The sequence below is a fragment of the Molossus molossus genome, unplaced genomic scaffold, assembly GCF_014108415.1.
Source record: "Molossus molossus isolate mMolMol1 unplaced genomic scaffold, mMolMol1.p scaffold_m16_p_5, whole genome shotgun sequence".
NCBI lineage: Eukaryota > Metazoa > Chordata > Mammalia > Chiroptera > Molossidae > Molossus > Molossus molossus.
In genome coordinates, this window is record NW_023425388.1 from 52,754,741 (window position 1) to 52,779,514 (window position 24,774).

General features: G+C 39.0%; 1 protein-coding gene across 9 annotated transcripts in view; it reads left to right on the forward strand.

The window, feature by feature from the left end:
• The window catches only part of LOC118617124 (LIM domain containing preferred translocation partner in lipoma), a 635,781-nt gene that overhangs the window by 369,878 nt on the left and 241,129 nt on the right, over nucleotides 1-24,774 (forward strand). For all 9 annotated transcript variants that reach the window (XM_036242751.1, XM_036242755.1, XM_036242758.1 and 6 more), the window contains one exon: nucleotides 24,034-24,723. In XM_036242751.1, the coding sequence (XP_036098644.1) occupies nucleotides 24,034-24,723 (690 nt within the window). The remainder of the gene's footprint in view (nucleotides 1-24,033; nucleotides 24,724-24,774) is intronic.

A 24,774-nucleotide genomic window follows, 5' to 3' on the forward strand; every position in this document is an offset into this window, starting at 1 on the left:
GAGATTGATGACCAGAATTATCTGATACGATGTCCTCAGGATTTTGAATCAGCAAGGAATCTTGTGGGATCTAGTGTTATTTTGCTTCCTTTACAATACAATAGATTTCTTCCTTTTTGCTGGCTTTCTATTTAACCAGTTTAGGGAATAATTCACCTGTTTGCTCTGTACCCCCCCGCCTCCTCTAACTCCTTCTAAAAACCCCAGGCAATGCAAAAACTGTTCAGTTAAAATGTATAGTCCATTGGACTTCCATGGTTCCTAATGAATGGGAGATAATGCTTCTGGTTTTGTGACCATCAGTGATGTTTTAATTTTCTCAATGTGTTAACCTGATAATTAAATTCCCTGGGTTGTTCTATGAGGAAAGAATTTTAAATGGTATCACACATGGGAAAAATTTGATATTTAAAAATAATATTATCTTTTAAACTGAAATCATGTGTGGGTACAGAATAGTGGCTATAGCCATGACAATGGGGCTTTAATACAATAACATTTTGTAAGCAGCTTTTTTCAAGACTGAAATGTCACCCTCAGCTAAACAGAAGTAATTTGCATCAGAGGTGCGTGTGTCCTTACTCTTAATGAAACAGTTTTTCTCTTCAGAGTGTAATCTCCTTGCAATGTACATTTTTCTCAGCACTGAGTTCCTCTCCTGCCCTTCTTTGCCCAATATGTGTCCCTTAATTCTATCAGACTAGTTGTCAACTAAAATTAAAGGCAGATGTTACCCTTCACACTCTGTCCTGATCTAATTTTGTAGCCTCATTTTTGGTACTTGCTTTTAGTGTAGAAGTAGCTACCAAACAACTTGGGAAGCACAAAGTCTAGACTCAGATATCAACATTAGATTATTCCGTGACCTTGGACCGTTTCTTAAACTCATGAAGTTTAAGCTAATCTCAGTTTCCTCATCTGTAAAATGGGAGCAATGGCAGACCCTTCTTCAGTTGTATGTAATACACGTGGATAAGGACTGGCCCATAGTATGTCCTCAGCTCTTATTAAATTCCTACCAAACTTGATTGGTCTCCTTAATGTGTCATTGCCTCTTCTCACATCGTATGCTTGACGCAGAATCCACCCTTCTTCCCCTGTAATGCAGATGTTTGTGCTCACACCACAGGAAGCCATCTTTGTGCCCTAATTCTATCCTTCCCACAGGACAGCTCAGAGAACCTCCCTGACTGCCAGTCTGGGAGCTTTCCATACGAAACCTTAATACACAGATTGTGTTGCTCAGTATTCTCAACTGTTGTGTTATAGGCATTTACTAGTGTTACTGTGTCTCATTTGCTGAGATATGGATCCTCTCGAGGCCAGGGAACTTACGTGATGAGTTTCCCCCTACTCCAAAGACCCCCCTAGTTCCTTGTGATCTCGTCCTTATTTAATTAGTGGGGAGTGTTTTCCTTAATATGTGTCTTATTCTAGACACTTTTGATTGTACATGGTGTGGTCTTTTCTTTTAACACTCATCCTTATCACTTCTGGGCATTGGCAAAAGCCAGAAAATTAGGAGGAACAAAAAGAAATACATTTAGTCCATTTAAGCAATATGTGAGTTCCTCTTGTGTTTCCTTCCCTCATTGGGCTTCAGTGGTTTTGCAAAAGAATGACAAATTCCTTGTGCAAAGGAAAATGAAAGCAGGTCTGTTACTTCTGTCATATGAATGACATTTATCACTGTATTAGTAGAGAAATAGAATATTGACATACGTATAAAGTTTATTCGCATATATGCTGTATTTATGAAAACTGTCCAAGACGCTCTTGGTACCTGTGTGATTTTTTTGTGTGCCACGCTCATGTGTGTTATAAACCAGCCGTTATGGTCTGAAATCTCTAATGCTGTCATGTCTTTTAAAATATCATACTCTGAAACAGTTCTCACACTCTAGATTTCATGGTAAAAATTATTTTGCATTATTTCTTGATGGCTGAAAATGTGTGAGGCTCAAAATAGTTTGTATACATTAAATCTATAAAGCATCATAGTTTTGTAAATTCTTTTGGAGGATATTTTATTATTGGACTTTTCAAAGACCGTAGACTTCATTTAAAAAAATAAATTGTGAATTAAAGAGGTGAAATGTATGGAAAATACAAAAGTTTGAAAATACAAAGGTTTGAAAATACAAAGGTTTTGCTGTTGTTGTCTGCAGGCTTTTGCTTGATTTTGTTTTTTGCTTTCTGTTCTCAGTGTTTGGTTTGTGTTCACATCTTTGTCGGCCTGCCCGCGACTTGTTTCTGTTGCTCCGCACAGTACTCTGTACAGAGACGTAGGGAACCTCTCCGGTCCTTTAGTGCAAAACGACACTTCATTTATTCTAGGGTGATACTGCAATATCACCGATCCAGGTCAGTGATGGAAGAAGACCAAAAATATGGTTTGTTTTATCATGGTAGTTTAGGTTATGTTCTCTCTTTCATAGATGCTTCTTTTTTACATAGAGGACATCTAAGTATTCACATTTTTTCCATGATTTTTTTTTTTTTTTTTAGTTGTTAAGCAGACAACTTATTACAAAAGAAATATTTCACATTACCTTTCATTAGAGGACAGGCCTCGGGGCCAGCAAGGAGATGCATGGTTGACACCTGGCCTCTGACTGGGGAATAGTGGGGTGTGGTCAGGAATGTGGCAGCCTTAACCCCAGATGCATGTGGAAACGAAGACTCGGTGTTGCTGGAACTGAGGTCTATTTAAATGGCCCTTGACCTCGGTCCTTCAATTTGTGAGATTTGGAAAAAGTGGAAAAAAAACAGTTTAGGGCTTTATTTAACAACAGCAAAATGCTGGTTCTTTTCTAACCCCAAATCCCAATTTTAATTAAAGTATTTAGACAAAGTCTAATAAGTATGTGAAATAAATACGGTATAATTTGGGGGTTTTGTTATTGTCATTTCTCCCTTCCCCCTGAGGTTTCACATGGGAATCTCTACTACCAGATGACAACTTTCCAAATCAGAGGTGAGATTATATCCTTGAATTTGGGCCAGAAGTCAAATCATTGAAGTCACTTGGCCACCACATAAGTTGTGCTTCCTCACAAAATTGTTTGGCTCCTCTGTTTAGTCATATGCATGGTTACTGTGCTACTTGGATTTCCTGAAAGAAACACATCACCCTCTCCTTTAAAGAGCCACAGTTCACTCAATGTAAATAACGTCTCTTAATTTTAACTACCAGATTGGAGGCCTTCAGGTTTAACACAGCCTTATCCCACAATTCCACTTTTGTTGTTGTTTTGACACCCCTTTTAGTACCTGTCCTGGCAGTGGTTGTTTCTAGCATGTTATCTTTGCATCCTTCATATAAGCCGCGCCAGTGAATCACTGGCTCCATTCCTGTGTGTATTTGGAAACATCACTGTGAAAAGTAAAAGGTTCTGGGGAAAGATACGCTGGGACAGCATTTGTAGAGGTATAAACTCTTTAGCTAATGCTCTAGGATCCCTTTTCCTTCAAACCCTGTCCCTTGTTAAGGCCTCATCAGTTCTTGCCTTGATTGTCACAGTAGCTTCTTATTTGACCCTCTTATGCCTTTTATAAACATATGACTTCCTCAAGAATATGTATTCGACACAGGCCTGATGCTTTCATTCTGCAGTTGGCTTCCTAACAATCTACCTGTCACAGAAATGGAAGGAATGTGATCATAATAATAGTAATAGCACTGATAATAAACAAATGCTCTTAGAGGCTCCATCTCAAATACCAAATGTCTTGAGACAACAAGGCTTTTGAAATTCAATATCAGAGGGTTTAGCACAGAGGCATTTGGCATGGGCCAGGACTGCCCGTCTGTGATTGAAAGATCATCTGATATACATGAGAAGGGAGTATGTGGGGCGTTGACGTGTTGCTTGGAAGCGCATGCCTGGTATTCTGAGATACCACTGCGCCGCCTCCAATCTTCGTTATCAGAAACACACTGCTTTGGGAAGAGAGGATAGTGGGAACATCTCAGTGTGTTCCATCCTGGCTTTGCAATTAGCTATGTATGATAAATAGCAGGTTGTTTGTTTGAGTGTTCCTATCTGTTAAAGCAGATTGACTACTTGGTTATCACACTTTAAACAGCTTTTTTGAAGAATTTTAGAACGTGTAATCTATACTATGTTAAAAGATAAAAGATATCAAACTGCATATAAAAGGGTTCACATTTAAACACCAGCACCCATCCCAGTTATACACACGTGCATACAAAAAGCACACACACACAAACACACATAGGTAAATGCATTAAAAAAAAACACTTGGAAATTAACCAAAAGTTACCAGTTATTGTCACTAAGATTCTTGAACTGTGGGTGTTTTCAATTTTCTTTGTTAATTTGGTTAATATTCCCCATATTTTCTACAATGAGTATTACTATTTTAATGGAAAAATGGTATTTTACATGAGGGCTTACTACCACTTTCATTCGAAACTCTAAGAAACAGTTGGTGATACCATTTTGTTCAAACATCATTCAAAAACCATGGGTGGCACAGGAATACATACAACCAAAGTTGAATTATCTTTTCATAAAAGCAAAACATCTTCTTGAATACTTTTGTGGCCTGTCCTCAATGGATCATATCCCTGGGTATTGAGTGAAGAAATCTGGCAATAAAATGAATACTATACATTACACCTCTCATGTCTGAGATCATTTGTGGGTGTCCCCCCCCGTGATTTTCCCCTTTTCTTACTAACTACAGTTGATGCTGCTTATCATATTCCTAAAAAAGCACAAAGATGTGTGCACACACTTGCACACACACACACTCACACTCAAGAGTTTTAAGAAAATGGGGACAACCTCATACTGAAATACATTCATTTATTAATGTTTTGATAGCCTGCTGTGGCTTAATCATTGATCTACCACCTTCTAACTGTTATGAAACAATGAATAGATGAATATTAGAGTATGGTCCTACTCTGGAGTTACATAGTTTAGAACAACAGTTCTCAAACTTGAGAGTGCATAAGAATTACTTACGTGGTGGCATCTATCTGAGATACACAGGATATTGAGGGGAAGGACAGGCTAAGGGAAGAGGTTTGAATTCAGCTACCCATGTTAAGTATAGAAAGCATTTTTACCCTTTTTGAAGGGGAAGGAGCAGAGTAACAGAGAAGACAGGAACTTGCCTAATTTTATCCAGTAGTTACAGAGTACATTGAAGGACCCTGGTTTTTGGCCTCTTCAGCCAGTATTTTCTGACTGGCTGGAACTCAGCTCAACATTTTTTAAAAAATGAATGGGTTCCACTAGACCATTGTATTCCAAGTAGAATTTGTCAGACTTCTGGGAATCTGAGAAGCCTCCACTGGTTTTCTGACTATTTCCCCCAACTATAGTTGAATTCATTGAGACCAGGAATGGTAACTTGTTACCCAGCAGCTGGCCAAAATCCTGGTATTTAGAAGGTGGTCAGTCAATGGTCGATGACTGTATGAATGACACCATTTTCCAAAAAGAAATTCTAAGGTTATATATTTAGAGGCAACGAATATCATATTTCTTTTCTTTTAGATGGTTTTGGAAAATGCAGTATGTTCTTTGAAAGGAAATGATATTTGAAGATATTGTTTTTCTCTGTCAATAAGGCTATTTTATTTTAAATATAAACATACATGTTCATTTTATAAAAGGAAATGAAGGGGAAAAAAGAGCAAAATACCTATATTCCTAATAGTAACCACTCAGCACTTTTTTTTAATTTTATTTTATTCAGATACTGGACTTTAATCATGTGATGTGTGCACAAGTTTATATCCTGTTATGTTCTTGTAACAGTATCGCACAAGGGAATTGAGCATTCTGTAACATATATAGAGCTTGGGATTTATCAAAACCAATCTAGAAAGTAGTATCATTCCAAAGGTTGTCAGGTATCAGAATTTATCTGAAGTCAAAGGTGTTCTTTAGACACTTTGAGTTACCAAGGATATTTGAATTCTTTCATTCAAATCCCCTAATCTTACAAAGAGGAAATTAACACTCAGAGAACAACATACGTGAATCCGTTTTGACCCAGGACTTTCAAATCTTGTTGCTCCAATTTTAACTTGTGTTCCAAAAAATTTGTATATTTGAATTGTTATTGTTTGCTATTTTGTAATTTTAAAATAAAGAACAAAGGATAAAATAGCTCTTCATTTTACCTTCGGAAGGAAGTTCCACTGGAGGACTGAGTCCCAGATGACTGAACTCTGTTAGCCATTTGTACCCCGCACCTGTGGAAGGACTTTAATACTGGTGCTGACACCCTGCCTCTGTCAACCACCATTCCCTTGCTCCTCCGTCCATAGAGCTGTGTCACCCTGTGTCATGACCAAAATAATGGTGGTCTCTCCCACAAGCCATCCTGAAATTCCCAGCTGACAGTGGCTCTCTAGAACAAAGAAAACACCTTCTTTTCTATTTAAATTCTAGCACCTTTCCTGTACTGCGTGATCTAAAATATTACATGGACCACATCAGCAAAGCTTTCACAAACATATATGGACACAATCAATAGCCAGGCGTGGTTTGGGGGACCATTCTTACTCTTACAAGGGGTCATTTGGAGGACCATTGTTGCCCTTGCCATTGTTTTTAAGAAGACTCTTTATTGCAAAACACTTTGCCAATTTCTCTTCACCGCTGAGGTTACGCACTCAATCCTGTTAGCTAAGTAGTCGCCCAGAGGGAGTCCGAAGGGAGCTGCCGTAACAGTGTGCTCTGTGACTGAGTGACAAAGACAGGCGTGAGAAAGCCTTTGCTCTCCCAGCCCCTTCGTCACCTCAGTTTTCAGGCCGCACCAACAACCAGAAGTGAATGTACCCCATGTGGTCACTGCAGGATTTATCTGGGCGTTTGCTGAACCTGCTCACAATTTATTTTTATTTCTTCCGATAGACGTGGATTTGGCACCGGAGAGTGAATTCTTTCTGGAACAGCAGATGTGCCTGGTACACTCGTTTGTATCACCATTTGTGCTGTGGTTGAAAAAAAAAAATTTTTTTTTAAGAGTGTAGATAGAATTGTTGAAGGGGGAGGGTTACAAAAACAGAACCATTTTAGCGATCATGCAAAGTTAGAATGTGAGTAATTTTGCTGCAGTTAGTCATTATGTGCTTTCATAGCCTGTTTTACAGGGATAAAGGGATATGTACAGGTTTGGTGAATAGAGCTCTTATTTGTCCCTAATAGTCACTTTTTATAAAAACATTTTCTATCCTTCCTCCTACTCTGTGGCAAAAGTGCACTCTCCTTAGAAATTATACCCTTCTGTCATTTAGCTCCTTTATCCATCTACAATAGGTGGACAAACAGCCTCCATTTCTGAGAACAACTGTGTGAGGAGAAGAGAAACTTTATGTTCCCATACAATATGTTATGTGGATGATGCACATTTAAATCTTAATATTGCACTGATCAGTCCTGGCTGGTTTAGCTCAGCGGTTAGAGCGTCGGCCTTCGGTCCAGAGAGACCCGGGTTCGGTTCCCGCTAAGGGCACGTACCTCGGTTGCAGTTTGTCTCCGACCCTGGTTGGTCGTGCGGGTGGCAGCCACTCGATGTGTGTTTCACGCTGATGTTTCACTCTCTCTCTCTCTCCCTCCACTCTATCTGAACAAAAAGTGGAAAAATGTCCTCGGGTGAGGATAAATAAATAAATAAACAAATAATGCACTGATCATGTAAAAATGAGCGTGCTTCCTGTAAAAGGAAAAAAACAACAACTGGCGAATCTTTAATGACTTGGCTATGAGATGAATGTGCTGTGAATGTGGTGTTCTTTCAATACTTCATTTTAACTATTGGGTGAGTCGTCACAAATTTTGCCCATGGAATCCTCTGAGGACTGTAGAACACCACCTATTTCTTTTTGTGTTGCTTTCGGTCACCCAAATTCCTTTGGAAATATGTGAACGAAGGTCAGTTTGTTTCCACTGCGGCAAATATAGCCACTTGCTCTCACTGGTGGCTTCCCTTGCTGAATTCCACTACTATTTTGGAAACTCCTGCATGAAAACACAGCAACCAGACTTGTCCTCATTGTGCCTTGTTGGTGACTTCCATGCAGTCCTGCCTGGTGTCTATACACTGAAGTCCACTTTGGTTGAACAAACAAAACCGGGTCTGTTGCCTTTTGGTAGGGTTACTGCCAAGTCTGTAATGGCAAGGTCACTGTTCTTAGAGTCTGGAAAACTGGGTTCTAATTATGACCCTGTGAAGGCCTCACTACTTTGGGCACATTTTTCCTAAGCTTTCTTTTCTGGAGGAAAAAGTAGAAATTTGATCTTCCAATTCCTTCAAGCTCTACTACTCCAGGAGTCCATAAGACTATTGTATATTTTGATGATTCACAAATAAGTCAACTTTATTACTTCTTTTTCAAAAATTCCTTTGTGCCTACAGACCACCCTCTTCATACTGTGTCTCAAAGATGGTCACATTTTACCTTCCACCACTAACAAGCAAATTTCAGCAATGAGAGAAAGGATCCTGCTCTTTTACTAATGGTCTCTGATAACAGTGGTGGACTAGAATGGTTTGGTCCTATGATAGTAGTTTATTACAGCCAACACTACTGAATCACGCTCACCACACTGCCTACTTTCGACAGTGAAGAAACCTAGAAGGCATAAACTAACTCAGAATACTTTGTTAAATTAAGCTGAATTACAAAATCCTCTATTTGACTTAAATAGTCCTCAGATGAATAAGGGTTCGGCTTGACAAAACTGGTGTGAGAAGGAGAAGAGCATGGGGGAATTATCATTTAGCCAACTCTGTTGTTACTTCTTATTGAATATCCTAGAATGTGTCAGTCGTGCATTATTGAAATAACTTGCGTTCCTTGAACAAATACTTATGGACTATCTGTTTGCTAGACATTAAGGGCATCATGTGAATGAGAAAGACAAAGTCCTCATCCATATGAAGCTGGAGCGAAAGAGAACATTAATGAAAAAATTGCAAAACAAAGGACAAGGGTTATCATGAGGTAAGTTCAGCCTGTTAGAGGGACACCAGTGATGGACACTTCACCTAGGCTTAGTGAATCAGGACTGGCTTCCCAGAAGAGTCCTTCATTGGAAAGCTGAAGAATGAATACTGTGTAGGAGTTGTGAGGTGGGAGCAGGTCAGAAAGTGGCCGAGGAGGGTAGCCACGGGATGGCTGGAACATGGAGTCCAAGGGGAGAGAAGTAGGAGAGGAGACTAGAAAGCTAAGCAGTGGCTTCTTCAGGAAGGAACTTGGGCTTCATCCTAAGAGTAGTGTTTTTTGGGAGATTTTAATAAAGAATGGCAGCCCAGTTAGTGTGGCACAATGGTTTAGCATCAACCCATGGACCAAGATGTTGCTGGTTTGATTTCCGGTCAGGGCACATGCCTGAGTTGCAGGCTCGACCCCAGTGTGGAGCATGCAGGAAGCAACCAATCAATGTGTCTCTCCCATCGATGTTTCTATGGCTCCCTCTCCCTTCCTCTGTCTCTAAACGTTAATAAAAACATATTTTTAAAAAATTAAAAATAAAGACTGATTTTTAGAAATAGTCTGGTTGCAGCATAGAGAAAATACGAGAAGACAATAAGACATCTGTTTGAAAAATACATAGGAATATGTATATATGTATATATGTATCACCATAAACTAGGTCACTGAAGGTCGTGGACTGAACTAAGGTATTGATACGTTGATAGTGAAAATGGAAAAGATGGACGGTAATTAGGATGTAGAATCAACAACCTTTACAACACAAAGGGAGTACGATGGTATGGCCATATTTATAGCCTTTAATAGCATTACGATAAGTCTTTGAGATATCTACTCATCTTAAAATATTGCTAGTTTATGTCCTGGCTGGTTTGGCTCAGCAGTTAGAGCATTGGCCCACAAACCAAAAAGTCGCAGGTTCAATTCCAGTCAAAGGCACATACTTTGGTTCCATCCCCAGCCCTGGTCAGGGTCCTGTGGGAGGAAGCCAATTGATGTGTTTCTCTCACATCGATGTCTCTCTCTCTCTCTCTCTCTCTTTCTCTCTCCTCCCTCCCTCCATCCTACTCTATCTGAAAAATCAATGGACTTTCAAAATGTTTGTTATTATACATATACACTGTTATTTTACTTTTCTTTATTGACTATTATTTTTTTTCTTTCATTGACTTTAGAGAGAGAAGAAGTGAGAGGGAGAGAGAGATAGAAACATCAATGAGCGAGAACATCGATTGGCCGCCTCCTGCATGTTCCTCACTGGGGATCAGGCCCACAACCTGGGCATGTGTCCTGACCGGGAATTGAACCGGTGACCTCTTGGTGCATGGGTTGACACTCAACCACTGAGCCACACTGGCCAGACTATTGACTGTTATTTTTAATGCAGCTTCCCTTGCTTACCAGCTCTGTAACATTTTATCAGATCAATGACCCATGATTTCTTCAACCACCCTCTAACTTAGAAAATAATAATTAATAAGTTATGGACATATTAATGGATTTTCACTGCCTGTTTACTCACCAAAATTATTATTTCATCTTCCAGTGCCACCAGCCATGTAAAAATGCATATGTACTCTCTGGCATAGTCTCATCGAGGTTTGTGCTTTATTATTTCCTGGCTACTTGGTGTAGTGCCTTTCACTAAACCCCTGGCCTGCTGGAGAAAAGTGCTTAGACCTTTGAGGGGATGGTTCAGTGTATGAGGTCACTTGCTATAGAAATAGCTCCTTTTCTCACGACATTTCTAGGTTATGGAACACAATCAGATTGAATTAACCCTCATCACGATGGCATTTGATGCAGTCCCAGACACATGCATGAGAGGGACTAAGTGTACTGTGCTGTATGGGAATTTGTATAAACAAGAGCCTCGGAGACCTCACAAGTTAAAAACTGATGACACACCATCTCACGTTACAGTTATTGGAGGAGGAACACTCCTTGAAATGTTGGTTTTCTTTGTTTCAACACGAGGACACGCTAGTTCTATAGACATGTGAGTGCAGGGTCTCACCTGGATTGTTGCCTCTGTGTTCAATAGTTAGGGATCAAGGAATGAGGACTTTCAAGGTAGCATCTTGGTGCTCCCAATGGACTTGATTTTATTTCTGGGGGAAAACAATTCTTGGCGTACTCCCATTGATGTGCTCAGTAGTCCTGGGAGTTGCTGGTGTTCAAAGTATCTTATACCTGCTCAGAAGAGTTGTGAAAATTAATTAAATGGAAAAGCTTCTAAGACAAAAACTGTTCTGCAGTGCCACCCTAGACAGTACAGTTTTGCTATTTCTTCCTGTGAAGCTATTAAGCATAACCCCTCACTAGCTGTAGTACATGCAGTACATGTTAGCAGGGCATTGCACTGTGAAATGAGCAAGTGCTGATCCAATGCACAAATGTAAGATAATTATGCCTGCAACTCTCTCACAAGAAGTCTTTGTGGGACTTGTAAGATTGTGTGTGTGTGTGTGTGTGTGTGTGTGTGTGTATTTTAGATGTCCATCAACGATGAAAAATTAGTACATTAGTATGCTGCCCCTGTTTTGGCAGCATTGTTTTGAACTCAGCGACACAAATTAAAATCCTGTAATTTTAATTTTAAAAGTCATCTTTGAGATTATTTTTATCATACACTAGTTTTCTGCAACCATTTATGAGGTTACATTTTTTTTCTTTTTTTTATCCTCACCCGAGGACATTTTTGCATTTATCTTCAAATAGAGTGGGAGGGATAGAGGGAGGAAGAGAGAGAGAAACATCGACGTGAGAGAAACACATCAAGTGGCTGCCACCCACACGACCCCAACCGGGCCGGGGACGAACCGCAACCGAGGTACATTCCCTTAGCGGGAACCAAACCCAGGTCTCTCTGGTCCACAGGCTGACACTCTAACCGCTGAGCCAAATCGGCCAGGGCTATGAGGTAACATTTTAATGTGAAAATTACAGAAAAAAATATGAAGATAAAAACAAAAATCTGTTTGTATCAGCTGATGCATTTTTTAACCTTTTAAAAACATTTGAATTTATTAATGTTTTAGCATATTTCTTCTTTTTTGTCTATGTACACACACATACAAATACTACTGGATACTACAATGCCATTTTTTTCAGTATGTGCTTGTTTTTAAAAAATTATATATTTCATATACATTATTTTAAATATATATTCACATCTATATATATCTATATGTGTATATATAGATATATAAAAATGTATATCTTCCTCTGATTAAAAAAGTAACATGTGGTTGTGTTAGAAACTTTGGAAAACAGGAAAAGTACACAGAACATCCAAAAATCGCCCCCTTAAAATAACCTGTTATGAGTTTGAGAATAAATCTTTCTAGCGATATATTTATGTATGTGCATATGAGAGATAGAGATGCATATATTAACAGATATAAAAGTGTTTCCTAAACTGATTTTAAAATATATAAAATTCTAGATATTTTTGAATTATTTCCTTCCTTCCTTCCTTCCTTCCTTCCTTCCTTCCTTCCTTCCTTCCTTCCTTCCTTCCTTCCTTCCTTCCTTCCTTCCCTCCTCCCTCCTTCCTTCCTTCCTTCCCTCCTCCCTCCCTCCCTCCCTCCCTCCCTCCCTCCCTCCCTCCCTCCCTCCCTCCCTCCCTTCCTCCCTTCCTTTCTTTCCATAACAAAATTCACCATCCTAGCCATTTTTTAGAATACAGTTCCGTGATGTTAAGTACATTCACACTGGTCTGCAACTATCGCCACAATTTATCTTCAAAACCTTTTTTATCTTCTGAAATTGAATCTCCGTATCCATTAAATAATGACTCCCCTGCCCCTGGTACCTACATTCTACTCTGTCTTCGTCAAGTTGACTATGCCAGTTACCTTACATAATTAGAAACATACAGTATCTGTTCTTTTGTAACTGGCCTGTTTCATGTTAGTGTAATGTTTTCAAGACCCATCATGTTTTAGCATGTGTCAGACTTTCTTGTTTTAGGCTAAATAATGCAGCAGTGTATGTATGCACCACATTTTGTTTATCCATTCATCTGTCCAGGGACACTCTGGTTCTTCTACCTTTTGGCTGTGGTGAAAAATGCTGCTGAGCCGGAGTGTCCAGACACTTGTTTAAGATCCTGCTTTCAGTTCCTTTGATTATACCCAGAAGTGGAATTGCTGGATGGATGATAGGTTTTAAAGCATGTTAAGATACAGTTTTGTTTTGTTTTTTGTTATCCTTACCCGAGGACATTTTTGCATTTATCTTCAGACAGAGCGGGAGGGAAAGAGGGAGGAAGAGAGAGAGAGAAACATCGACATGAGAGAGACACATAGAGTGGTTGCCACCCACAGGACCCCAACCAGGGCTGGGGACAAACTGCAACCTAAGTACATGCCCTTAGCAGGAACCGAACCCGGGACTCTCTAACTGCTGAGCCAAACAAGCCAGGGCTAATTATACAGTTTTTAATTGTTGCATAGTATTCCATTATATGAATGTACCATAATTTATTTAACCAATTTCCATATAATTATTTAAATTTTTTTATAGTCGTTCATTTTTACAAATGCCATTAGCATGAACATTTTTTAAAACTAAAGATTTATGCCATCTGTGGTTATTTACTTAAGCTAAATTTCTAGAAGTAAAATGTATGGATTTTTTAGTGCTTATGATACATATCACTAAAATAACCCACAGACAGATTGCCCATAAGGAGTTTATTGAAACATGCAAGCATTACCTTGGTCTCTAAATCTAAATGATACAAACATTGTACTTTGAAGACAATCAGGGTAACTCTCCCATTACTGGTAGCCCCCAGCTACTGGTAGGATTTCTTATTCTTCTTCCACAACAGTACCTAAAAAGGTGTTTCTGAACTCTGGTTTTAACAAAGAATTATTTGTCCCTTCCTTTTTTAATTTCCAGATTTCACTCTCAGAGTGCATGGGTCTGAAATAACTTGTATTTTAAATGCCCTAAATGAAAGATACTTTGTATTTAAAAAGCCCTAAATGATTCTGTCTTACAGCCAGATTTGAGAAGTACTTCTCTAAATATATAGTAGTATGTTCATTTATTATACTCTTAACCTGTTAGGTTGTTCTCTAGCTCATGGGGTCATCTGTCAAGTGGATAATCTGAGTGACCCACATAAGTGAAGAATGGAGCTATTAGTAATAAACTCTGAATCATGGAAGATAATTAGTGAGGGGATGCAAGAAAGCAAAATTAAGTTATTTTTCAGTTAAGAGCTCGGAGAAAATGATGAAGTAGTCTTTTATTAAGCAAAAAACAAGTATCACATGAGGAATGCATGCCATTACAACTAAAGTAAGTAAGCTGTGTTTGCTTTTTTTTTTTTTTTAATTGTACAAACTGAGAAACCAAATCTATCCATTCATTTATCCAGTGATTATTAGGTACTGCCTGGTGTGAATCATTAGAGATGAGATTGAGCTCTTATTGGCCCTGAAAACTCATTGCAAATGTTCAGGATTTACTCTTGAAATCACTGGATTTTGAATGTCATTATGTCTTCTTTTACAAAGGAATAGCATTAGAAGAACAAGAAACGTGGGTGGTCTCCTCTCAACCCTGTGCGTCATTCAGTAAGCTCATCTTTTATCTAGGTTATAGAAAGACTTTGATTTGAACAAAAAGACAGACTCATTATAAAAGCAGGAAAAAAAAATAACAGTATTTTTAAATCTTCTTTGTTGTTCAGATGAAGAGTCAATCTAGAAAAGTAATGTGACTTTTTCAGCGTCACTTAACTCTGAACAGTGGCAAACCTGTGTTGTTGTTTTTTTTCCCTCCTTGCATTCTAGTGCACGACCCTTTAAGTTCAGTGATCATCCTCCCTGGTGATATTTCTGTTTTCTGGTGTCCTTAACTCAGGCTGCGAGTTGTAAAGTGCACCTCATGCACTACATTTGGCTGACAGAAATCCTTTGTTCAGCTTCCCAGTGAATGCAAAAAAGTAAGAAGAGGAACACTGGGTTCATATTTCATTTGGCGCAATCACTGGACACAGTAGACAAGCTGCCTTTAGATAGTATATGAACTCTTCGGTTCTGCATACCCATGTCACTGTTGTTGTCCAGGGAGGAGCCCGGAGTGTCTGTTGTCCTGTTAATTCTGTGTTCTTTCTCCTAGGAGAGAATTATTCTTCTGTACCTGTATCTTGAGCGCACATCTCCTAAAAATAGGAAACCATAGATAAACCGAGAAGATGTCTTAGTTTCTGTTTTTTGATATGTGGTCTGTTTCACTCTTTCTTTTCCCGAGAGAGAGAGAACAGTTTGGGGGGTTTTTCTTTACAATTTTTATTAATTTATTTTTGTTACAGATGTTTCTCCTTTTCCCCCAGACATCCTCCTCCCCATCCCCGCTCCCCCAACCCCCAGCATTGTTGGCTATGTCCATTGGTTATGCATACATGCATATACGTTCTTTGGAGAGAACAGTTTTTAAAACCCCAAACAATGGAGCCCAGTTATCTGGGTTTGAATCCTGGGTTTGCCAACTGCTTGCGTTGTAACCTTGGGCAGTTACCTAATTTTTCTATGCTTTCGTATCTTCATCTCGAAAATAGGGATAGTTATGGTTCCTGTCTCATGGATGCCTGGGAAGATTAAGTATAAACTGTGTTTGACACAAAATGTTTACACAAAATAAATGCTACATAAATGTTTGGTGTTATTATATATTTTTCGATCACTAAGAGGTATTTCCACATGTGTTTTCTGGCAGAAGGACACACAAAGTACATAACTGCCAGTGGAAAATGGTCATCGGGTTTGTTCAAAAAACTTTAAACCCTGGTCAGGAAAATAAAACTGAAGATGGAATACTCATAATACTATTTTCTAACAAATCACCATGTCCCTGTTCATATTTTGTTTATTCCTTGTCCATATGGAAATATCATTTTATGTAGCTTCAATTGTATTGCACATATGAATGATTTTACATTCTGTGTTTTTCATTAACATTCTGTATTTACATTTAACATCTTTAAGCATTTTCCCACATCATTACATAGTTGAAATCAAAATGTAATGAAGGGGCTTTGAGTTTTGTTTTTGTTTGTTTGTTTATTATTTTTATTTATTTATTTTCCTTACCCGAGGACATTTTTACATAGAGCGAAGAGGGAGAAAGAGAGAGAAACATCGATGTGAGAGACACAGTGACTGGCTGCCACCCACACGACCCCAGCCAGGGCGGGGACAAACTGCAACCAAGGTACATGCCCTTAGTGGGAACCAAACCCGGCTCTCTCTGGACTGAGGGCCGATGCTCTAACCACTGAGCAAAACAGGCCAGAACTTTTTTTTGTTTTTTAATATCTTTTGTTGATTTTTTTTAGAGAGAGGAAGGGAGAGAAAGCAAAACATTGGTGAGAGAGAGAAACACCTATTGGCTGCCTCTTGCATGCCTCCTACTGGGGGTCAAGCTTACAACCTGGGCATGTGCCCTGACCAGGAATTGCACCAGTGACCTCTTGGTACACTGGATGATGCCCAACCAACTGAGCCACACTGGCCAGCGTGGGCTTTGGGTTTTATGTTGCTGTTTCTATATAAAACATTAGTTTTTCTATGCTTTATTCCTCTGTTATCTTAGAAAGATTCCTATTCAAGTAAAAGTCATTTTTGCTCAATAAACTAAATTTTGTACAAAAAATTGAACTAAGAATCTTCTCAGTGCACTGATTCTGATCCCCTTTGTCTTATTGTGACTTTAGCATCTAATTAATTGCCTAACACATAGCAGAATTTCAATATTTTTTATTGAATAAATAATTTGGATTAATTACATTCTTAAGGATTGGGATTTTGTAATTATTTGGCAATTAATTCAAAATATATTATGTTTCAGTAAATTTTGTTACATTTTAAAAAATGCATTTAGGTATCTTTTTTTTCTTTGACTATTTCTGCAACAGATTTCAGCCACCATCCAATAGAAGTTATGTATACAATATGACCATTAAAATGAAAATAAATGTCTCAAATGTGTCTTTGAAAACTAGTATTATTAATAAATTCAAAAAGTAAAGTCATTAAATTATTTAGAGAAAGAAACTAATGAGATTACTGTAGTTAAGCATGCATGAGATGCATCATAGAGTTTCTTGATTGTCAATAGGAGAAATGAAGCAGCTGATAATTTGTATGTTATAATCTGAAAAGATAAATGCATTTTTTTCTTAGAAGACCATTATTCACGGATTGATTTATTCAAAAATTTTTAAGCACATCCACTATGTTCTAAGATATAAAAAGCCACTGTGGCCCTGGCGGCTGTGTCTCAGTGGTTAGGGCATCAGCCCACACACGGACTGGTCACGGGTTCGATTCCTGGTCCAGGGCACGTACTTGGTTGTGCAGGTCCAGTCCCTGGCCCTAGTCATGGCACATGCAGGAAGCAATCAATCGATGTTTCTCTCTCACATCAGTTTTTCTCTCTCCTTCTCTCTCTTTTTCTCTTTCCCTTCCCTCCTTCCACTCTCTCTAAAAATGGAAAAGAAAAAAAAAATCAATGGGGGAAAAAAAAATTCTTGGTTGAAGATTTTTTTTAAAAAGCCACGGGGTAGCATAATAAAAGGGACAGTCTCTAACCCTGTGGAAATAGATACATACAAGTGTGATATGTGCAGAAGCGGAGGAGTAAAGGATGTTCACTGTGCCAGTGGGTTCAGGCAAATTACACCTAAAACTCAGGTTGGGACATACGGATTGTTAGGTATCAGCTAGACATAGAGATCAGAGAGACAGGGAAGCGCATGGATGTAATCCCCGAGCTGGGAGAGAGCCTGGCACCTTGAATATAAAAGAAAGTCCGTGTCAGAGGGTGACTGTCATGTAGAGGCAAGAGAGAGTGACTGGGTCTAAGTCATTTCACTAAGCCTGTGAGGACTATAAGTCAGGAAAGTAATGTGATAATATTTTCACTTTAATAAATTACTCTAGCTACAGAATGAAGGATTCACAGAGGGGAATAAGAGTAGTTACTGGGACACTAATTTGGATAATGTTGGAGCATTCCTGGTAAGAGGTGGTAGTATCTTGGAATAAGGTTGAAATTGTCAAATGTGGGCACATTTAGAGTTACAGTATTTTCTATGTAGGGAATAGGATCAGCAGGATTTAGTACTTGAGTGGGATGTGAGGGAGAGGCTCAAGGAGAAACATCTGTAACAAAAATAAATAAATACATTTTTTATAAAAAGAATGGCTCCTAGTGTTCTCATTTGAGCAACAAGTGAATGAGAAAACCAGAACAAATGCATGAAAAGTAGATCCAAGGAAGATGAACAGTTTGTAACATGTTGAGCATGAACGGCATATGAGACATCCAAGTAGACACATGAATAGTTGAGTGTTTAGGCATAGCATTCAGAATACAGAGAATTCTGGAGATAGAAACTCAACAGAGTCTTCATAATGGAAGGTTTTTCAAGTTGAGTATGGTGCTGGAAAGAGTGACTAGTGAGAGAGAAGAGAGGAGGTCCCGGGTCAGATGACGAGGAGAATTATTCAGTGGCCGTTGGGCAGATTGTTGGCTAACGTCATCAGTGTCAATTGTACAGAAAGATTAGAAAAGTGCTTTCAGCAGAAAGACCCTCAGTCCCTGCTGTCACTGTTGAGCAGACACAGTCGTTCTTAACAGCCTTTCCCTGGATTTTCTATTACAAAACATAAATATTTCTGTTTGAGACCATCATAATTTGATTTTTAGAGCTTACAGTTTTTCTTCCCTACTTAGAAAACATGCAAGTCAATTATTAAAATACCATATGATTATATTAATGGAGGTGTATAAAAAGCCTATTGGGAGTATAAGTGAAGAGCCATAGAAAGAACTTCAACATCCTTCCAGGGGAGTCAAGAAAGACATTACAAAAGAAGAGCCGTTGGCTAGGAGACTTGGAGAACATGCAGGCAGCTGTCCGGAAGAAAGTGGCCGTGTGTGAGCAGCACCAGAGAATCAAGGCAGAGTTGTTAGAAAGGATCACAGACTCTAGAAGGAGGTCCTGGCTGACAGATACAAGCACAGACATAACTGTATGGTCTATTCCTGTCTCTACATGAGGTTAGTATAGCTGGAGTGCATGAGGCCAGCGCTACATCATAAAGTTTTTATAGAGTATGCGGAAAATAACAAACGCAGAGAGTTCAGCACAAGGCAGAGTCATTGACAAGTTTGGAGCGTCAGCGAGCCGCAGTCAGGGGGTCATGTTAGAGAGAGCGTTGTGGTGGTGTTAAGGAGGAAAGATGAGAGAGAAGTGAGGTAGGATCGTAGTAATAAATAGCTCAGGGAAGTGGTGATGAGGGCCAGATAGAAGGGAGAGAAGCAAAACTGGAATAAAGTGCAGGAATGTGAGAAATAATCAGAGGTTATAAATAATCAGAGGTTATATATAGATTGGGTAAGGGGCGTGTGTGTGTGTGTGTGTGTGTGTGTGTGTGTACATGCAGGTATGTTTAAGGGATGGATGGACAAGGGTAAGAGAGATGAATGTAAAATGCTGGGCTAAAAAGAAGTTGAGGGCCTGCTCTAAAAGGGGAACACAAGAGGTGCTCGCGTATCCCTCTTCTGTTTTTGTCTCATGGCTACACCAATTCTGCCCAGTAATGAAGACAGAATCAACAGTTACTGCTTCTGTGTCGGCCCCTCCACCACTCCATGCCACTGTCCCCTAACCTAACACTGTCCTCCTCCTTTTTGCTTCATAGAGCTCTACGTGTTGAAATGGTTTCAAAAGTAATTAATGGAAAAGCAACCACATAAAAATACTGCTACATAGATGCATGTCTCAGAAAAAATAAACATATACACACAGACACATATCCCTATGAGTTTAATTTTTAAATGCACTTGATTTTCAAAGTGAAAATGTGAAATCATGATAAAAACTCTAAGAATTCCTGCAAAAACAAAAATGAAATGGAACGCCAAAAATATATAGTTGGAAGCGCCAACTAATCCAGTAAGTAGAAAAAATTCACTATGCATGTAATTGAGTGTGTGGGCCAGGAAAAGTGTTGCCATAGCTTTCTTTAACCATGAAGAACATAAATAAATATGCTTTCAAATGACTCCGCCTCTTTACCCCTTCCACCTCCAATGAGGCAAAGAATATAAAATCGAAAAGGGAAAAATAGAGCTAAATCTGCCATTCTCACACATGTAGTTATGATATAGGAAATACTCATAAACATGCCGACACATAGACAGCAGAATTCATAATAAAGGTGTGAGAAACCTTAGCCCCGGAAGAGGATTCTACTGGTGAGATATTTCCTAGAAGAAAGCATCAGCTCCTGAAATCCTGTCCTGATGCCTTCCTTCAAAGCCTTGAGGAATGTTTGAATAGTGTGTGTATGTGGTGGGGGGAGGAGGGATGCAAGCTGGTTCCGGTTCCAAGGAGTGTGTATGTGCTCACCAAGAAAGAAAAAGAGGTTTGTGAAAAAGGTGCTTCTAAGGTGTGAGATCTACATAAATCCTTTTTTTGTTGTTCATTTTATGAAGGTGATTGCTTTTCATTTAAAAAATATGTGACTTTTGAGGCATCAGAGTTGGAGGCAGACTTCTTTACAGCTGCAGCGGAGAGTGTGCCTGTCATTAGCCCAGTTGCTCAGTCAAACTGTCTCCATTTATAGTTGGGTTTTTAACGTATTCCAAATAGGAACTCTGAGTTTCTGCTGATCTTGAGTCATCAAAGAAAAGCTTTATCCCTTCTCTTTCATTCAATTCCATCTATGCTGACAGTTTTTAATACTGACATGGTTGACTAGAAAAATACTCTTCACTGAGTATTTATTTTAGAGTTTCTTCAGGATATATATTTTAAATTTTCTTAATGAGAACACTGCATCATTTTCTTAGAGGCACTACTGGGGACCACCTTCATGCAGGAGGGAAAGTTCACTCTACCAAAACAAGAATATGCAGGTTGCTTAAACTACAAAAGTAAATTGCAAGCCTTCCCCTGAATGGCTAATTTTTTTTTTTAAGTGGGAAAAAATAGAACTCAATTCAACAGCCTCCTATAACTTAACAGAACTAAATCTACATTTGCAAAATCCCTGGGAAACTTTGATTGCGGCAGATATGTGGGAAGCAGGACCGTACAGTCAGGATCCCAGCAAAAATCATTGCACACTGAACCTGCCTTCTCGCCAGGAGTTAATTTATAAAGGCATCTGTACACAGAAGTACAGAGAAGTCATAGGAACAGAGTGCTAATCTTGGGCTAGCAGAGTCAGACTTGTGATTTCTTAAGGCTCCAGGGGACCAGGGGAGAGAGTGGTTATTTGAAGCAGGAAAGAGAAAGTGTTGTGGAGCATGAGTCCTAGAGAGGACCCGTGACCCTCCTTGGCACCTGGAACCTTCATAGTCAGCTTACAAAAGATATGTCCAAAGAGTCTATCACTGTCAACAGGGGCACTATTGTCATCTTGGGCTTTACAGTGATGTGTTTTGCCCTTCACTCATTCAATGATGATAGCATACCGTCCATAGTCACTGTGGCAATAAAAATATCCTCACTCTTTTCTAAAGTTCTCCTGGTCAGTAGGCGATTTCCTGTCTAGTTGACAGCAACTGGAAATAAAATGTTAACCAAATGGCCCTGGGAATGTTTTAATTTTTATCTCTGGATCAACCTACATCTCCAGAAAGCTCTTCACTGAAAGCTAAATATGTGAATCAGTATACTTTTATAAGATGGTAGGGGCTAGATAGTCGTGCCATTTACAACCCCCTGTCCACATTCCAGACAGGAAAGAGGAAACGGGAAAGGTAGAATGGAATGATGCTTCTACCTTCAAAGCCATCTTGGGCAGGATTTTACTTGGGCACACTGCTGCCCTGAACAAAATTGAAATATTTTGAGGAATGAGGAAGGGGCGTGTGTACGATGAGGAAGCAGTTAGCAGCATCCGCTCCACCTGTCTGTTATTTCTTGTGGTCTGGTGCGGGTAAATGACAATAGAGTGACCTAAGTTTTGCATCCTCTCTTCCTATACATACTAGAATTTACCTGGAAATTAAAAAAAATAACAAAACTAGAGTGTGGCCACTTATTTGTTATAGCAACAAATCTGATTATAATATCTCAGAGCAGAATTAAAATGCTGTACATTTCTAATAGACTAATGCCTGAGGACAAATGTTTGTATCTCCAAGCTTTTCCTAAGCCTTTACTTATCTCCCATCATTATTATAGCCTCCTGTAGTTCAGAAGGAAGGTATTTTCTCCTTTGTGTCATTAGGACATTCAGTAAGTGTGTGTGTGTGTGTGTGTGTGTGTGTGTGTGTGTGTGTAATGCCAAAATAAGGTTATATTTTATGTTGTTTTGTTCAATTACAGTTGATATTCAATATTATATAATATTAGTTTCAAGTGTACAGCTCAGTAATTAAATATTTGCATAATAACAAAGTGATCTCCCTATAAGTCTAGTACTCACCTGGCATCATACATAGTTACTACAATGTTATTGACCATATTCCCAATGCTGTACTTTACATCCCCATGACTATTTTGCATCTACAATTTATACTTCTTAATCCCTTCACCTATTTCACCCAATACCTCAAGCCCTTTCCCATCTGCAATCCATCAATTTATTCTCTGTATCTATGAATCTATTACTGTTTGTTTGTTTGTTTGTTTTTTAGTTATTATTGTTGGTATTTGTCTTTCTCTGTCTGACTTACTTCCCTTGCATATGCAATAGGTCCATCCATGTTATTGCAAATGGTAAGCTTTCATTCTTTTTTAGGGCTGCCTAATATTCCAATGTATAGTTTTTAAGTATTTCTGAGTTGAACAAATGAGTGCAATAGGAAGATATAAAAGGAAGAGGAGGCTGACTTTGAGTTATCTTTGGTAAATGACTCTTTGACAGGAACCTTTGATCTATAATTTAGCATCTCTTAGGTTGTGCTAGAGTGTTTATTTCTCTCAACACCTCTCTGCTTTTTTGTTATTGTTGTTCCCTCTGCCCAGTCCTCCAGCCTTCTTCCTCTAGTACCTCCTTTTAGCACTATAGTGAATAAGTCTTTGGGTAGTTTGGTTAAGATCATCGTGTTCAATTTATTTTCTTTTGTTAGTGCTTTTGGTGTTATAAATATAAAAAAAAAAAAATTCTAAATCTAATGTCACAAAGCTTACCCCCTATGTTTTCTTTTAAGACTATTATAGTTTGCACAGTTATATTTATGGCTAAAATTTGGGGTTAATTTTTGTATATGCTATAAAGTAAGGGTCCTACTTCATTCTTTTGCATATGGTATCCACTTGTCCCAGCACCATTTGTTGAAATGCCCGTTTTTCCCTCCTATGAAATGGTCTTAGCACTGTTGTAAAACTCCATTTAACATGCACTCACTGGTTTATATCTGGATTCTCTGTTCTATTGCATTGGTTTATAGATCTGTCTTTATGCCATGACCACACTATTTTGATTATTATAGTTGTATAATACATTTTTAGACTGAGCATTTTGAAATTTCCAATTTTGTTTTTTCTTGTCAAGATTGTTTTGGCAATTCAGAGTTTCTTGAGATTGCATATGAATTTTAGGACAGATTTTTCTGTTTTTGCAAGAAACCTTGGGGTTTTCTAAAGGATAGTATTAAATATGTAGACCACTCTGGTAGTGTTAACATCTCAACTATATGAACTAGGGTGTCCTTCTATTTATGTGTATCTTCTTTAATTTGTTTCAGCAATATTTTGTGCTTTTCAGTACATGTCTCTCACTTCTTTGGTTCAGTTTATTCCTAAGTATTTTTATCTTGATATTGTAAATTGAATTGTTCCCTTGACTTCCTTTTCAGATTATTCATTGATCATCCACAAAAATGCAGCTGATTTTTGTGTTAGTCTCTGAACTCTTGGAAGGCAGAAACCATGCTGTATTTGTATTATGTGGAGTTAATACAAAAATAATAATTGGCAATTTTTAATATTTTTTTAAATTTTCTATTGGCAATAATCTCTGTTGTTTTATTTTTTTCCTCTCTCTCTCTCCCCTTTTTAGGGCTCTGCAGGTGCAACAGCCTCTCCTCCAGTCTCCACCCCTGTAACAGGACACAAGAGAATGGTCATACCAAACCAGCCTCCTCTAACAGCAACCAAGAAGTCTACATTGAAACCACAGCCTGCACCTCAGGCCGGACCCATCCCTGTGGCTCCAATTGGAACACTAAAGCCCCAGCCTCAGCCAGTCCCAGCCTCCTACACTACAGCATCCACCCCTTCAAGGCCTACCTTCAACGTGCAAGTGAAGTCAGCCCAGCCCAGCTCTCATTACATGGCTGCCCCTTCACCAGGGCAGTTTTATGGCCCAGGGCAAGGGCATCAGGGTTATAACACTCAACCAGTTCCTATTTCTGGGCAGTGTCCACCTCCTCCAACACGGGGAGGCATGGAATATGCATATATTCCACCACCAGGACTTCAGCCTGAACCTGGGTATGGGTATGGCCCCAACCAAGGACGCTATTATGAAGCCTATTGCCCAGTGGGGCCTGCATATGGGGCCAAAAATGATTCAGATCCTGCTTATGGTCAACAAGGCCACCCCAATACCTGGAAGCGGGAACAAGGGTATACTCCCTCTGGGACAGGAAACCAGCACCCTGCTGGGATGTATCCAGCTGCTGGTCCCAAGAAGACCTATATCACCGATCCTGTTCCAGCGCCCTGTGCGCCACCACTGCAACCCAAGGTACGAAACTCATTGACATTGTGATGGGAAGGAAGGGCTGCCTTTCTTACC